This window comes from Macrobrachium nipponense, chromosome 23 (assembly GCF_015104395.2).
Source record: "Macrobrachium nipponense isolate FS-2020 chromosome 23, ASM1510439v2, whole genome shotgun sequence".
NCBI classification, from domain to species: domain Eukaryota; kingdom Metazoa; phylum Arthropoda; class Malacostraca; order Decapoda; family Palaemonidae; genus Macrobrachium; species Macrobrachium nipponense.
In genome coordinates this window covers 7,696,291-7,711,457 of record NC_061090.1, presented here as the reverse complement: position 1 = coordinate 7,711,457, position 15,167 = coordinate 7,696,291, and the positions used below count along the sequence as shown (strand labels likewise).

Genomic DNA, 15,167 nt, shown 5'->3' with positions numbered 1-15,167 from the left:
GCTCCCCTCTAACCCCAATGCAACCCACCCTCCCCTCTCCTCCCCCTTTTCCCCATCCAACCCTCCCCATATATCACCCTCCAGCTGGGTATGTCTGGTGCGCTCTAAAGTGGCCATATTTTTCGAGGCTTTTCTTGGTATAAATTTCTCGTTGAGTTCATTGGCCCTTGATCGATTTTCCCTGTGAAACGCAAGTAAGGTTTCTCCTGGAGCGAATTTTTTTTATTGGGTTTCTGCGCGATAACTATCTTTTATCATGAGTTTTTCATATACAGTGTCTAAAGTATTTCCTCCATGGAAATGCGCAGGCCTTTCATAGATATCCAGGAAGTATTATGAGCGCAGTGTGGTAGTTTTTGCTCTTATATTTTTACGTCAATGGCCATTTCTGTCTCTTGATCATTGTTCCGCTTCGCTCTCCTTTGTTCATTTGTTTGCCCGCCGGCATATCGCTGGTTCGTCGTCTCGCATTTATTTGAGGGCAAAACGGCATCCAAACTTGGGGTTTGGATTTCTTGAAATTTCTTCTTTTTTTCCATGCAAAACAGCAATCATATTAATTTTTTCTCTCCTTACTCTTTTGTTTGCCAGGTTACATGTTTATGCTTGAACGTACTTGTAAAAATTATAAAATAATCATATATATACTAGATGTGTGTGTATGTATGCATGCATGCGTCTGTACATGGCGCCATTCCCTTGTAATAGATTGGATGCCCATCTTTATAATTGGTTCCGTACCCCAACAGCAAAATGTAATCGCCTCTCGTCCTTTGTTTCTGGGTATTTTTTTTTTATCTCCCTTGTTTTCTCGAATGTTATCTCGTTTATTTACAAAAATGCCAGATATTTCAAGAGAGATGGGACTTGAGGTAAATCTAAGGAAAACAAAAATATTAATGACAAAGATGCACAAAGGGACATAAAAACATGAAATAGAAAGACAATTAGCAAGGGGTGAGTCTGTCGTATATCTAGGATCGATGATAATTCGAAATAGGTTTTTGCAGATGGTATTTACTGACAGACAGATAAAAGGAAATCAAATAGTGGTCGGACAGAATAAGATTTGGAATGCAGATAGACTGAAATTGCGTCTGAAAGTAAGTTGATACATTAGTCTAGTATGATTTGTTTTGCCGCACGGACATGAATCATGGTAAAACGATGAAACTATATTTCAGATAGTCTGTCGATTGAGAATAAGGCTTGACGAAGAATATTACGAGTCAGATGTGAGGGATGATACCATATAGGAAATTACAGACGTTCCTTTTGTACGTGCATGAGATAATGATGAAAGTTAGATGGAAATGGCATTGACATGCCTCCTCCAAAAACCCTGGGGGAATAATACATATTAGTGTTAGCTGAGCTCCTGTGGGAACCATAAAAGTTAGAAGACCCAGACCTACTCAGATGAGAAATGTGACAGGGGAGAATGGAGACAGGTGGAAAATGAAGGAGTATATATATTTATATAAAATGTGTGTATGTATTTTTATCACAGCACCATGATTCATATACATGCATTAAGCTACAATTGTCCTTTAACGTCCAATTCACTCTGCCTCGGAATTCATATATTTTCATACATGTTAACCGAAGGGGAATTTCTTAGTTGATAATAATTTCGTCCTCTCGTGAATTTGAACCAGCGCACAGAGGAGAAATCAGGACTTCAGTGATGCCTAAACCGACTTTTGGTCTGGTGATATTCCAGCCAGGCAGACGGTTAATAATGTGAAGCAAATGCAACAAATAGATGAAATTTCTAACGATCACCGCCAACCAGTATCCATATCTTCACTCGTATATTTTCAAAACCAATCTAGAATTTTTTTTCACTTCCATATTTGAAAAAGGGAGACTGGATCCCATTTGCTGACATAAGCGTTCCCTTTCTGTAGACTTCTGATGTAGGGGGGGGTGAGGGGGGGGGGGGGGGGGGGGTGCGGGAAAGCTCCAGCCAGCGTTTTAAGCCTGTTCTTCGGATCCTACGATCCTATGGAAGTGAGTTGATCCGGAAAGGTATTTTAGACCCGAATGGCTAAGGAGGATACACTGGATTTATATTGTGCTTATGAGGTTCAGGTTTTTTTTTTTTTTTTTTTTTTTTTTTTTTTTTTTTTTTTTTTTTTTTTTTTTTTTTTTTTGTTTTTTTTTTTTTTTTTTTTTTTTTTTTTTTTTTTTTTTTTTTTTTTTTTTTTTTTACTGAACTCAGCGCTTTTGGAGCGAGTGAACCAGTTGGAATGCTTTGATCTTTATGATAATATACTTAATGCAGTAGTAGTAGTAGTAGTAGTAGTAGTAGTAGTAGTAGCAGCGGTAATAGCTGCAGCAGTGGTAGCAGTAACAGGATCAGTAGCGGTGACAGTAGCAGTAGCAATGGCAGTGGCAGTAGCAGTAGCGGTGGCAGAACAGTAGCAATGGCAAAGGCAGTGGCAGTAGCAGTAGCAGTAGTAGTAGCAGTGGCAATAGCAGAAGCGGTAGGAGTGGCAGTAGCAGTAGCAATGGCAGTAGCGGTAGCAGTGGTAGTGGCAGTAGCAGTAGCAATGGCAATAGTAGTAGCAATGGCAGTAGCAGTGGCAGTGGCGATAGCAGTATCAGTGGTAGTAGCACTAGCAGTAGCAGTCGCTGTTGTTGTATAGAGAACTTCGAATCGACAGAGAGAAGTCCCTTCTTTCATCTCGTGAGAAAAAGGCAGAATCATATTTGGGAGAGGGGGGGGGGGGGGGGGTGTCAAGCAGGAGCCGGATGACAACACGTTACGACAAATAGTTTTGTGAACTGCGGAAGTTTTAGTTGGAGTTTTATATCCTCTTGATTTCTCTGGCGTCTGTCAGCTATTTCAATATCCTGCCCGAAAGTGCTTTTGCTTGCCTGCCTCCGGAAAATTGGAGGGGAAATGAAGGCTAGTTTTTGTTTTTCCCAGTACTGCATTCACTTTTATTCATTTTGTATTTTCTTATTTATTTTTTTTCGGAGGATTTGCTTTCCGAAATGATTCGTGAGAAATTCACCGATAGCCATTTTTTTTAATTAGTATTTCATAAACGTTTACTAATTTTTTATTCTTTTTTTCCGGAGGATTTGCTTTCTGAAATAATTCCTGAAAAAGTAAATGAAAACCGATATTACTTGAAGTATTACTTTCACGTTTACTCATATAATTTTTATTCTGTTCGAAGGATTGTCTTTGTAAGGTAATTCATGGAAAATTAAAACTAGTAACTCGTTCTTTCTTTGTTAAGGCTTTCACATTTAATCATTTTTTTAGAGAAAAAAAGTACAAGGTAACTCACTGTTTCCTTGAATAACATTCATAAATAATTTTTTAAGAAGATTCTACCATTAATAATATTAACTATAGAAGACCAGTAACTCCTACTTCTTAGTATCGACTTTCGTGTTTTTACTGGTTAGTTTTCATTTATATTTTGCCAATAATTTTGTGATATGTAAATCGTCTTATCTTTTTCAAACGGTTGTAACTGTCGTCACGATTTATTAACCCTTTAGTTAGCATAATTTTTTCTGGTACCTGTAGACGTTTTTTTTTATATCGTATTCAGTGTTTCTACACAATTCTATCAGAATCCGGGATTACTGAAAAGTTTTGCGCATGGCGATGTTGACGAAATGTTTTTGTATTTTATTTCTGTGGCTACCGTCTGTGCTCGGATACAACTCCTCTTTCCCGTATTTCATTTACCCTGGTCACAATGTGTTTATGTTTTTATTATGTTTTTATTTTATTTATTTATTTTATTATTTTTTGTGTGTGGGGGGAGGATGAGAGGGGGTGTTGGTAATTGACCACGAGTAGTTAAAAAAAAGTATGTATTCCAACTAATTTTCTTCCTCTCTCTCTCTCTCTCTCTCTCTCTCTCTCTCTCTCTCTCTCTCTCTCTCTCTCTCTCTCTCTCTCTCAACTTTATAGGAAGACAATTGTCATAGTTACGATGGCGCACGAAAGAAGTAATATTTTTTTTATTGGATAACAAAATTTGATTTCTCTCTCTCTCTCTCTCTCTCTCTCTCTCTCTCTCTCTCTCTCTCTCTCTCTCTCTCTCTCTCTCTCTCTCTCTCTCAAGTAAGAATAGTAATGCTGTGTTTACCATTATTATCCTTTCAATTTAAAAGCAAACTCGTTCACTACCATATTTTATCCCCATGTAACCTTAGTAGTTATATCGGGAACTATTCAAATATCTTTTCTGCCCTGGTTACTTAGTGATATATTTAAATATCTTTTCTAGTTCTAGTTCTAATCCTAACTTCGGTTGCTGTAACGTGATGCTTTATGTTAAGAAGTCTTCTCTCTCTGTCTCTTTCTCTCTCTGCCTCTCTCTCCTTCCTGGGAAACGTTGAATAAAAAGCGGAAAGTGTAAAAGTATATCACTCCAGTTTTTAATGGTACGAGTAACGGAGAAAGGATCTCTCTAGAATTTTTATTAGAAGGAAGAGTAGAATAGTACCGTACATGGCTCGATGTGTGTTTGTATTGGATGTGAAAAAATTACGGCGTTCAAGTTAACGGTGTAGTAGCATTATCAGTCATTACTTTAATAGTATAGTAGCATTACCAGTCATTTCTTTTTCACCTCTCCCCCACTTATGCCTATGAATATGACGGGCGGAAGGTGTAGAAACTCACTCTCTCTCTTCTCTCTCTCTCTCTCTCTCTCTCTCTCTCTCTCTCCTCCTCTCTCTCTACTCTCTCTCTCTCTCTCTCTCTCTCTCTCTCTCTCTCTCTCTCCTTATTCTTCGTCGTCTTATTCTTTCTTGCAAACTGGTGTCACAAATATAGGAGACATTTTTATTAAAACGTAACAGGATATAGAATTTTCTCAGCCGTCAGACAAAACATTCTCTCTCTCTCTCTCTCTCTAAAAATGCTGTATATAGAGCTACCATCCACGACCAAAGAAATTTACGTTTCCTGTGAAGTTCGAAGAAGCAAGGAACGAACATTTGGGAAATGCACAGAAAGGATGTCCTCCATTAAATAGGATACTCCTTCGTCCTGGAGGGAGGCCTAAAAGAAACGGAAGTTTGGAGTCCTATCCTTTTTCTATCCCAGAATATTCCTATCCCTCCTCCTCCTCTCTCATAATATTTGTTTTATTCTCCTAGACTCACCCCGTAGTGGACTAGTGCCGTCAGTTCTATATGGATTTTGTTGCCTTGATTTTTGCTGTTCCTATGTGCGACATAAAAGAGGTTTAGAGAATTGAGAGTCGTAATGGTTTATGAGCGAAAGTGGAGAAGATATAAAAGGGAAAAGACATGGGATTGAAAAATAGCAGGGAGTTGATAACGACATATATATATATATATATATATATATATATATATATATATATATATATATATATATGTTATTGTAATATATATATTTATATTGTATATATCATATATATATATAAAATATATATATATATATATATATATATATATATATATACATACACATATAAAGACAGAGAAAATGGAAAATGTAATGGAAAATAATAGTCAAAATAAGGTAGAAAAACGGGGGAGAGATGAAGAATTGCATGGCTATTAATTGCAAATAGAGTAGATGAGAGACAGTCCAGAGATGCATTGTTAGAAAACGTAGAATATTCATTAAAATCCGGGACATTTGAGAGGAAGGGAAACTCATGGCGAACCGAATTGAAGCTCGAAAGGACTTAGAATTGAAAGCAGTGGAAGGTGGAAACGAACGCGAGCGCCACAGCCGGTGGAAATGCGTAGCAGCTTTTGCAAGCAGTATTAATCAGCCATTAGGAGAATTCGGCTCAAGAGAGCTAGAGAGCAGCTAAAGGAAATCATTGAATGCCCATCTAGACTTTAGGATCTTATCCCTAGCTTGATACGTTTGAATTTAATCATTATTTGCAGCTTATTTTTAATTTAACTGTGGTTTAATGTTTTTGAATGGATATAGTGTTCATATGGACTTGGGTTAATGAACTGCTGTAAACCGTATAGGAATATGAATGGTTTCATTACATGCAAAGTAGTATATGTATAGGACATAGCTATGTATATTTGTCCTGCAAATGTTACACCTTATTAATGTATTATTCTTGAGTCACAAGGCTATCCACTCTCTCTCTCTCTCTCTCTCTCTCTCTCTCTTCTTCAGATATATAGATTATATATATATGTGTGTGTGTAAAAGAGAGAGGAGGTGGAAATATGAGTGTTTTTATGTATGTATTCGTAGTAAACGCTATCATAGCTCATGCAGTATATTCCTTTAAAAAATGCCACTCCAAAATCATGGCCGAAAAAAGTCCGAAATGTGTTACATTATTATGCTTGAGATGAAGATGAATGCTTTCGCTGACATCATAAATATGTGAGAAGTTAATGTATCAACCTCCCTGGTCCAGGCATTTTCGAAACCGGCAACGTAGACTTTTTTTTTTTTTTCTCGTCCATAAGCAAGATGAAATTTCTCAAATTATTGATAAACTCGTGAAAAAAAATTCGTTTAAGTTGTAAAAGGTACGAAAAATATGTGAACTACGTATTGAAAACAATATGGATACTTGATAAAAAGTTAACTTTAGAACGACCATTGAAAGGCTGTTAAAATAGGCAGGTGGGAATTACCCCCCGACGGCTTCCCGTAGTTTTACGGGAACATTTGCATTGAATGCATCATATACATACATACATACATATATATATATATATATATATATGTATATATATATATATATATACATCACACATATGTGAATGCGTGTATGTAAATTCTTGCAAGCAAGCATAGTATGTGTACACATAATTTTGCAAATTTATGTAAGTTATGGAAAGTTCAGACATCGAAAGATCGTTAAACGTCATTTTATATAGGAAGCTCCGATACAATTTTACATCATGTGAACGTTTCCAACTGATACCTTCATCGTCGAGTGGTTGGCGATGCTTCTCTAGTGCACTGTTGGTTACCCATCCAAGCAGAGACCAGATCAAATTTTGCTGAATTCCATCAAGTCACCAAGCGATAACTTTCTGCCGGACTTTACTTTACAATTAACGAAAAGAAATAAAAAATTACATTTGAATAAGGAATAATATCAAAAATAAAAATAAAAAATAAAAATGTTCTTCAAAAAAGAAACGAATTAGAATTTGTTTCTTTTTTGAAGAGCACTTTTTTTTCTTTTTTATATTTTGTTCCTTCGTCTAATGCAATTTTTTATTTCTTTTCGTTAATTGTAAAGTAATGTCCTAGAGAAAATGATCTCTGGGTGAGTAGATGGAATTCAGCAAAATTTGATCTGGTCACTGCTTGGATGGGTAACCAACCGTACGCCAGAGAATCATAAACTCTCACCACGAAAATCGATATGTTGAAGTCTGCGTCAGACTAACCTTTGGAGAGACATTGATTCGAAATCCAAAACTGCTTGCAACGGCTGGTATTTTACTTTTAAGTATTATTTACTCGTAGTTTTTTTTTTTTTTACCTTAAAATTTAGGTTATGAGTTGAATACTTCTTGAATTTGTTCATCAAAATAAAAGAGGTGTGTGTGTGTGTGCGTGTGTGTGTGTGTGATTGCACGTTCAGAGCTTAATCCAGTAGTTATATTGATGATGCAACTTCCAAAAACAATCTTCTGTGGATTGTATCGGAGTCTTTATTTGATGCTAATTGTGACGTTGACAGATTTAGTCAATATAAAAACAGGATTTGCAGCGCTTAGTATATAAATACAACTGTGAGCAAACTAAGCTAACCCCACCCCCAGCCCAACCAACCACTACATCAACCGCACTTTAAAAACAATATATTAAATATAATAAAATTCAGGAATTAAAACTAAGAAACATTTCCGAATGATATTCAACAGTAAAGTAACTACAGTGATGAGAGCGCGAGTTAAAAAAAAAAAAAAAAAAAAAATGAAAGGTTCCTGAATTCCAACCTCCTCTCTTCCCCCCCCCCCCCCCCCCCTCCATCCCCCGTCTCCCGAAAGAAAAATTAGCAACATCAGGGAGATGAAAATGAAAGATTGTCCGGCGTTATTTAGTAGAATAGTGATCAACAAGTGTGCGACGTCAGCATCCAGGTTTATTCTGGAGAGCTTCCAGGATGGGATGCGGAATGGATGCCAAGTGGAGAAGAAGGTTACTGGATTTTATGAATGAGCTTCGGAACGACCAAATGTCAAGCGCCTGAGGCTCCCATAAGGGAGAGGTTTCGTTCGATTAAATGAAATTGCTGCGGCGGCTCCTATAAACACTCTCTCTCTCTCTCTCTCTCTCTCGTCCTCTCCTCTCTTCTACCCTCTCTCTCTCTCTCTTCTCTCTCTCCATATCCGGTAAAGTAAGGAAATCAAAAAGATGAAATGATGGTGTTTTAGCTTACAATTCAGTCGATGCATTTCTGTTAAATACTTTTTTTACCTAGATTGTAAGAACTTCATTTTATGATCATGAAAATACGAAATATGATACAAAAATCATAGATACTAATAAGCGTTTATGCGTAACTTCTTTCTTCTTATGATATGATGTCGAGCTGTATGTCCAGATATTTCAGTGTGAAATATCTGGAGTGAAATATCTGGAGTTCATGGAAGATATCATAAGCAGTCGAGATGCCTAAACGGATATGTTTCGTTTGTGTATCTGTTGAATACAATAACCTGTATTAGAAACCTGTATTAGAAGAACGAAATTAAACCATGTGAGAGGATCCTGTAGTTCGGAATGTCGGTAGTAAGCTCAGTATTCTCTGGTAGGAAATTCTATACATTTGTTCATTGCGTTATATTATTTAATCCTTTTGTTATATTTTCCTAATATGTAACGAACAACATTCATCATGTATAAGCGATTCTGTGCAAGTATCCGTTTATAAAAGAGGCAGGTGTTGTTACCCAGTTTCATCTTGGCAAACATTTTACTGACAAAAATTCAGCATAGGTTGCAAGAAATTCATATTAGCATTTCAGAGAAATAGTAAACATAAACAGTGCATCGATAAACAAGGACAGTAAATTACTAAGTAACTTAGAAATTGTAAAGGCTATATGTAGCTTTTAGCATTACACAAATTGACTTCTCTTTACAGTGTAACGTGCTTATTTGACATTTGCTGACACAGGAAAAAGCATAGAGTTTATTATTCAATTCTTCTCTGGGGAAAGCACGATTTATTTATGCATTCATTTGTATATTTGCTCGTGTTTAAAAAATACAGTTAAAATAAGGTACTTGGCTCATAATTGTAGTTATCTTTTTTATTTTTTCGAAATCGCGGTTAATATATTTTACATTTTGGATACTTTTTATCCTCAAGTATACAGTTACGTATTGTAAGTTACCAAGACCAAACAGTGCGTAGCTAAATTGCGTATATTTGGAAGTTGGGCAAAATTGCCCATTCGATTTAGCTGGGGCGATCAATTTTTTTTTTTAGCAATCCATGAACCGTAATACTAGACGGAGGTGTTATGTAAACTGTTTTTTCAACTCTAAAACTGGCTTAAAATGGTACCTTATTTGAGACACAAAATAAATGTTAGTAGAGTTTTGTCTTTGTTATGGAAATGAAAGCAGAGACCTGATATCCAGACTTTAATTCAACGTTGAGTATTGGCTCGAAAATAATGTTTCAATTTTGTCTAGATTAAAACTACTTTTGATGCTTTTGTATTCGGAATACTCATTCCCAGTCCTTTGAAGTTCCGAAGCTGATATTCTCCTGGTCTGCATTTCTGAATACCGGGAATGGCTACGAATTAGTCTTTCACATTGTGTTCTTATGAGTCATGTGCGCTGGTTCGTCAATGATTTTATTTTTGAGTGGACAGAAGAGCGCTTTCCGGGCCATTATCGGAGTCGATTCATTTTGCTTATTTGGCTTTGAGTGTTTAGTCAGTTATATTTTTATGCATGTAGCATTCCTGCCCTTTTCTGCACACGTTTATTGATTATTCCATGCATTTCGATTATTCGTTCAGGTCTCTCTTATATAATATTTATCTCCGCCAATTTTGCCGACACAGAAATTTTACACATTTACGACTTTCCGCTCTTGGGTTGACGAGCGAACTTTCCTTTTTTTTTTTTTTTTTTTTTTTTTTTTTTTTTTTTTTTTTTTTTTTTTTTTTTTTGTTTTTTTGTTTATCAATCGATTGTTTTTATGACTCCGGCAGTAAATGAAGACACTTAGGGGTCAGCCAGTCAGTGGTATTAAGGTCAAATGGGTATTACGGGTTTTTGCTCCTGGGTACCGCTCCGCACCAGTTTTTTTTTTTTCCTCCTGAATTTTTCTTTTTTTTCAAAATGCCACATTCTATAATGATGCTAACTCGAAGACAATGATAACCTACATTTGAAGAGTATCGAAGTAAAAAATGAAATATTTTATAAAGAATACGAAGGAATAACGTTAGCGTAAATTTTTTTTTTTTTTTTTTTTTTTTTTTTTTTTGTAAAACATGAAATAACGTAATAGCGCTACACCTGACCACATAAATTTTACAAATGATTGTATTTTCCTTTGCTCTCTTACTTAAGCAGACATCATATTTAGATAGTATTCAATCAGACTGTATTAGGAAGGAAGATTTACGGCTTAAATAGTTTTATTTTCGTATTATAGTTCTCATTGGAGTTTATCAACTAGTTTTGCTATTTTATAACAGTGAGACTTCCTACATTCTTTTATAAACAGCAGTAAATCCTTGTGGTCATATGGTAGTGTGAAACAGTAAATCATTGACGTTATATTTTGAATTTAAATCTAATCGGAAACACTAAATCGAGTTCGTCTCATGTCAGGAACATTAAGTCTATTTGTTTTCATGTCGAGAACATTCAGTCTTAGTTGTCGTCGTATAGGGAGCTTTAAATCCAATTGGTTTCATGTTGGTAACACTTAAATCCAGTGGTTTTACGCTAGGAACATTAAATCCCGTTGTCATCATATTGGGAACATTAAATCCCGTTGTCATCATATTGGGAACATTAAATCCCGATGTCATCATATTGGGAACATTAAATCCCGTTGTCATCATATTGGGAACCTTAAATCCCGTTGTCATCATATTGGGAACATTAAATCCCGATGTCATCATATTGGGAACCTTAAATCCCGTTGTCATCATATTGGGAACCTTAAATCCCGTTGTCATCATATTGGGAACATTAAATCCCGTTGTCATCATATTGGGAACATTAAATTCCGATGTCATCATATTGGGAACATTAAATCCCGATGTCATCATATTGGGAACATTAAATTCCGATGTCATCATATTGGGAACCTTAAATCCCGATGTCATCATATTGGGAACATTAAATCCCGATGTCATCATAGTGGGAACATTTAAATTCCCGATGCATCATATTGCGAACATTAAATCCCGATGTCATCATATTGGGAACATTAAATCCCGTTGTCATCATATTGGGAACATTAAATCCCGATGTCATCATATTGGGAACATTAAATCCCGATGTCATCATATTGGAACATTAAATCCCGTTGTCATCATATCGGGAATATTAAATCTAGTTGGTTTCATGTCAGAGTTTGGTAGCACAAGATATGAGCCGAATATATATACTAGAATGGCCGTCCCCAATGTGATTCGGTGGATGACAACGACCGACCTGAGAATTATCGACGCAATATGTGCTCGTCTGTTGAAGAAACTCGATCCATATTTCCTTCCCTCTTTTAGTGGATGTACCCCCCCCCCCCCCCCCCCCCCCCCCCCCCCCCCCCCCCCCCCCCCCCCCCCCCCCCCCCCCCACACACACGACACAACTCACCCCGTCCAGCGGACGAATTCCAAAGGTGCCAGCCGTATATATCTGGGCATTTTACGCTTCAGGCGCCCCAAGGATGACATGCACTTCATTGCGAGAGCCAAGGGCCACAATGGAGGTGAAGTGGATTACTCCGATGTATCCAAGAGAACTGGACTCCCTGCCCCTTTCCCTTCCTCCATTCCCTCACCCCCTACCCTCCATCCACCCCTATTCCTTTCTCCTTCTTCTTTCTTCTTCTCCTTCTTCTTCTTCTTCTTCTTCTTCTTCTTCTCTCGCTTTTATTCCTGAAGCTGTTCCTACTTCCATTCATAATCCGAATCCAGACCCTTTTTCTCACTTACCTTTCTTCCCATTCCAGATACTGCTCTCTCTCTCTCTCTCTCTCTCTCTCTCTCTCTCTCTCTCTCTCTCTCTCTTTATTATGTCTTATTCCTGCTTAGTGTCACATTCCTGATCCTCTCTACAGTCATCGTGGATCTCTCTCTCTCTCTCTCTCTCTCTCTCTCTCTCTCTCTCTCTCTCTCTCGTTTTTGTCGTCGCTCCAGATCATTCGTCAACCCGAACCTCAGTCTCGAGCTTCCCTCAGGCGATGTTGATGTGAGCCGTATTGTGGAGGATTTTTAGAAGGAATCTAACCGAGGCTTCCTCCGGGGTTATATGCTCGTACTTTAAAAGGAGAAAATATGTTGGTTTTGTAGTATTTCATGAAAGGTGGTTTATTCGGTAGTGTTTCTTGAAAGGTGGTTTATTCGGTAGTGTTTCTTGAAAGGTGGTTTACTTGATAGTGTTCTTGAAATGTGGTTTATTTTGTAGACATGGTTAAGATATGGTTACCTTTGTCATGTTAATCAAAGTGTTGGTTTCTTGTGCAATGATTCTCTTTCTTTGCCTTATGTCCTGTTTCTTTGTATAAACTTCTTTACGATTTTGTTAGTAATTTTATTGTTTTTTTTGCCTATTGTTTCTTTTGCCCGTATATCGTGAAATCATATATGTTCATTGATATCCATCTTCAGTTTTTTTAATGTTGCCTTTTAATTTGAGTTTATTGACTTTGAATATTCCTGCTTGAGTGATTACCCCTATTGATCGCATTTTCTCTCATGTTTCATTTTTCTTATCGCTGAATTATTGAAAGAGAGTTGATTTTTATTGTCTTTATTTTTATTATATGATTCAAACACCGGGAAGGCAGAAAGGAGGAATAGAAGTCCATAATTATTGTAGTTTGTAGAATTATCGTCTTTGGTTACATGCGTTCTAATGTATTAATTTATTTGAATTTTACATGTAGTCCCTCTGGATGATATGGTAAGGTATAGTAATGGGAAAGGATTGGGATGGTGTTCGTGATATGTTATATTAATGGGGAGGTTATGGATGATGATATGGTTTTTCTGTCATACTTCAATAGTTGTCTTTTTCCTCTTATTGATTTCCTTTATGGGATTATCGCTTACAGTGACCTTTAATTGATACATAGTAGACGGTGCTAAAGGTTCTTTATTCCGTCCTTTCATGGGCCCCAGCCACAGTGCTTTCTGTCATCAGCTTTTCATTCTTCTCCGGTCTCACTCAGCTGTCCAACTTCTTTAGTTTTATCTTTGTCCGTTTTTCAATTTGGGTTTGAAAAACAAATTCTACACACTGTGTCCTGTAACTCAATAATAATAATAATAATGGAGAAACAAATCCACAGTTATGTAAATGTACATATATTTAAGTTTAAAACAGAAAAGATAAGCTTTCGGGAACTCTGTACGATTGATAAGGGGAACCGTACAGATTCCCGAAAGCTATCTTTTCTGTTTTAAACTTAAATATATGTACATTTACATAACTGTGATTTGTTTCTCCATTTGAAGACTCGTGCTAACTATGAGGAATTTTTAATAATAATAATAATAATAATAATAATAATAATCAATAATAATAATAATAATAATAATAATAATAATAATAATAATAATAATAATAATAATAATAATAATAATAATAATGTATCTATTTCTTCACTGCTAATGTAAGAACGCCAAGTTGAGGTCGTGATGAATTTACCTGAAATTGTATCTTAAAGATACGAACCAGTAAATTTCGCATAAACAAAAAGTGTGGAAAAGCTTTATTAAATTATTTCTTTAGCCTTCAACAATTATTATATTATGATGTGCAATCCTAACTACTATTCGATTCTTCTTCCAACAGAGAGGCGTTAGAGAGGCGAGGCATCGATGTGACCAACATTCAGGTGTTCGCGGAAGGCTCCAGATCGGCGCTCTCTCTCAACACGGACACTTACCTGCTCGGAGGGAAGACCGTGAGAGTAAGAGGTGAGTCTGGTGACGTTTGCATATTTCTAGGGATTTTGCGCGCGAATGCATATTGACACTTTTCTAGGGATTTTGCGCGCGAATGAGTAGCTTAGAGATTCATCTGGGTGTGGTTTGGTTTTAACAAATTTCGACAGGAATTGTCGCGTTATAGATCAGAGTAAAATAAATTCCTGTGTCCATTACTGTCACGGAAAGGATTGTGTTCATACAGTAGTGATATACGAACCTTATGTCTATGAAATCGTTTTCTGTTATTATTTTTGAGCAGTTTGTACTAACGTAGAGATAAATTCATCTCACCGTGACCTCGATTCAAAACAAAATTTCAACTTGCGTTATCTCTGTGGCATAAGACTCTTTCTTTATGTCTTTACTTCTTTATTGTTTTCTCCGTAATTCAGTCGGGAATAAGAACACGGGAGATTGAAGCTACTGAGTCGAAAGTATGAGAGAGAGAATAAGTTAGATTTCCCCCTTGGCGTTTCCAAGTTTTGTTCCTTGGGAGTCTTCTTGTATCGGAAGGGTCTCTCTCTCTCTCTCTCTCTCTCTCTCTCTCCCCTCTCCTCTCTCTCTCTCTCTCTCTCTCTTCTCTCTCTCTCTCTTTCACACACACACACGCGTGCATATGAGTGTACTCTAAATAAATGTAATGCCAACTTGCGTTTTGTTAGAATATTTTTGTGTAACAAAATGTATTTGTGCAACATTCAAAACACCACGCTGTCTTTCAACTATTCTCGCCTTTTCTGAATATTAAGTCACCTTCTTTTCATTGCATCACCCAGTCTGTTCCAAACTTTCTAAGCCTTCTCTCCTTTCCAACACTTTTAGATCCTGCTTCTTTAACTAACCTATGAGGGTTGACTTAAATGATTCCTTCTTACATTCCAGTCATTTCCCCTCGTGTTGCTGCCTTGTCTCCTTTCATTACTGTGATCCAACTCTTAGCTTTCCATCAAATGATATATTTACTCCGAAATCCATACGAATCGGCTGTTTCTATTCTTTCACTGTATTTT

At 36.6% G+C, this 15,167-nt stretch overlaps 1 protein-coding gene across 1 annotated transcript in view; it reads left to right on the top strand.

Moving 5' to 3' along the window:
- Positions 1 to 2,651, top strand: part of LOC135195901 (osteocalcin 2-like) — a 52,527-nt gene extending 49,876 nt beyond the window's left edge. Inside the window, exon 3 of the mRNA XM_064222411.1 lies at positions 2,288 to 2,651. Within this exon, the coding sequence (XP_064078481.1) occupies positions 2,288 to 2,651 (364 nt within the window). The remainder of the gene's footprint in view (positions 1 to 2,287) is intronic.
- The last annotated feature ends 12,516 nt before the right edge of the window (positions 2,652 to 15,167 follow it).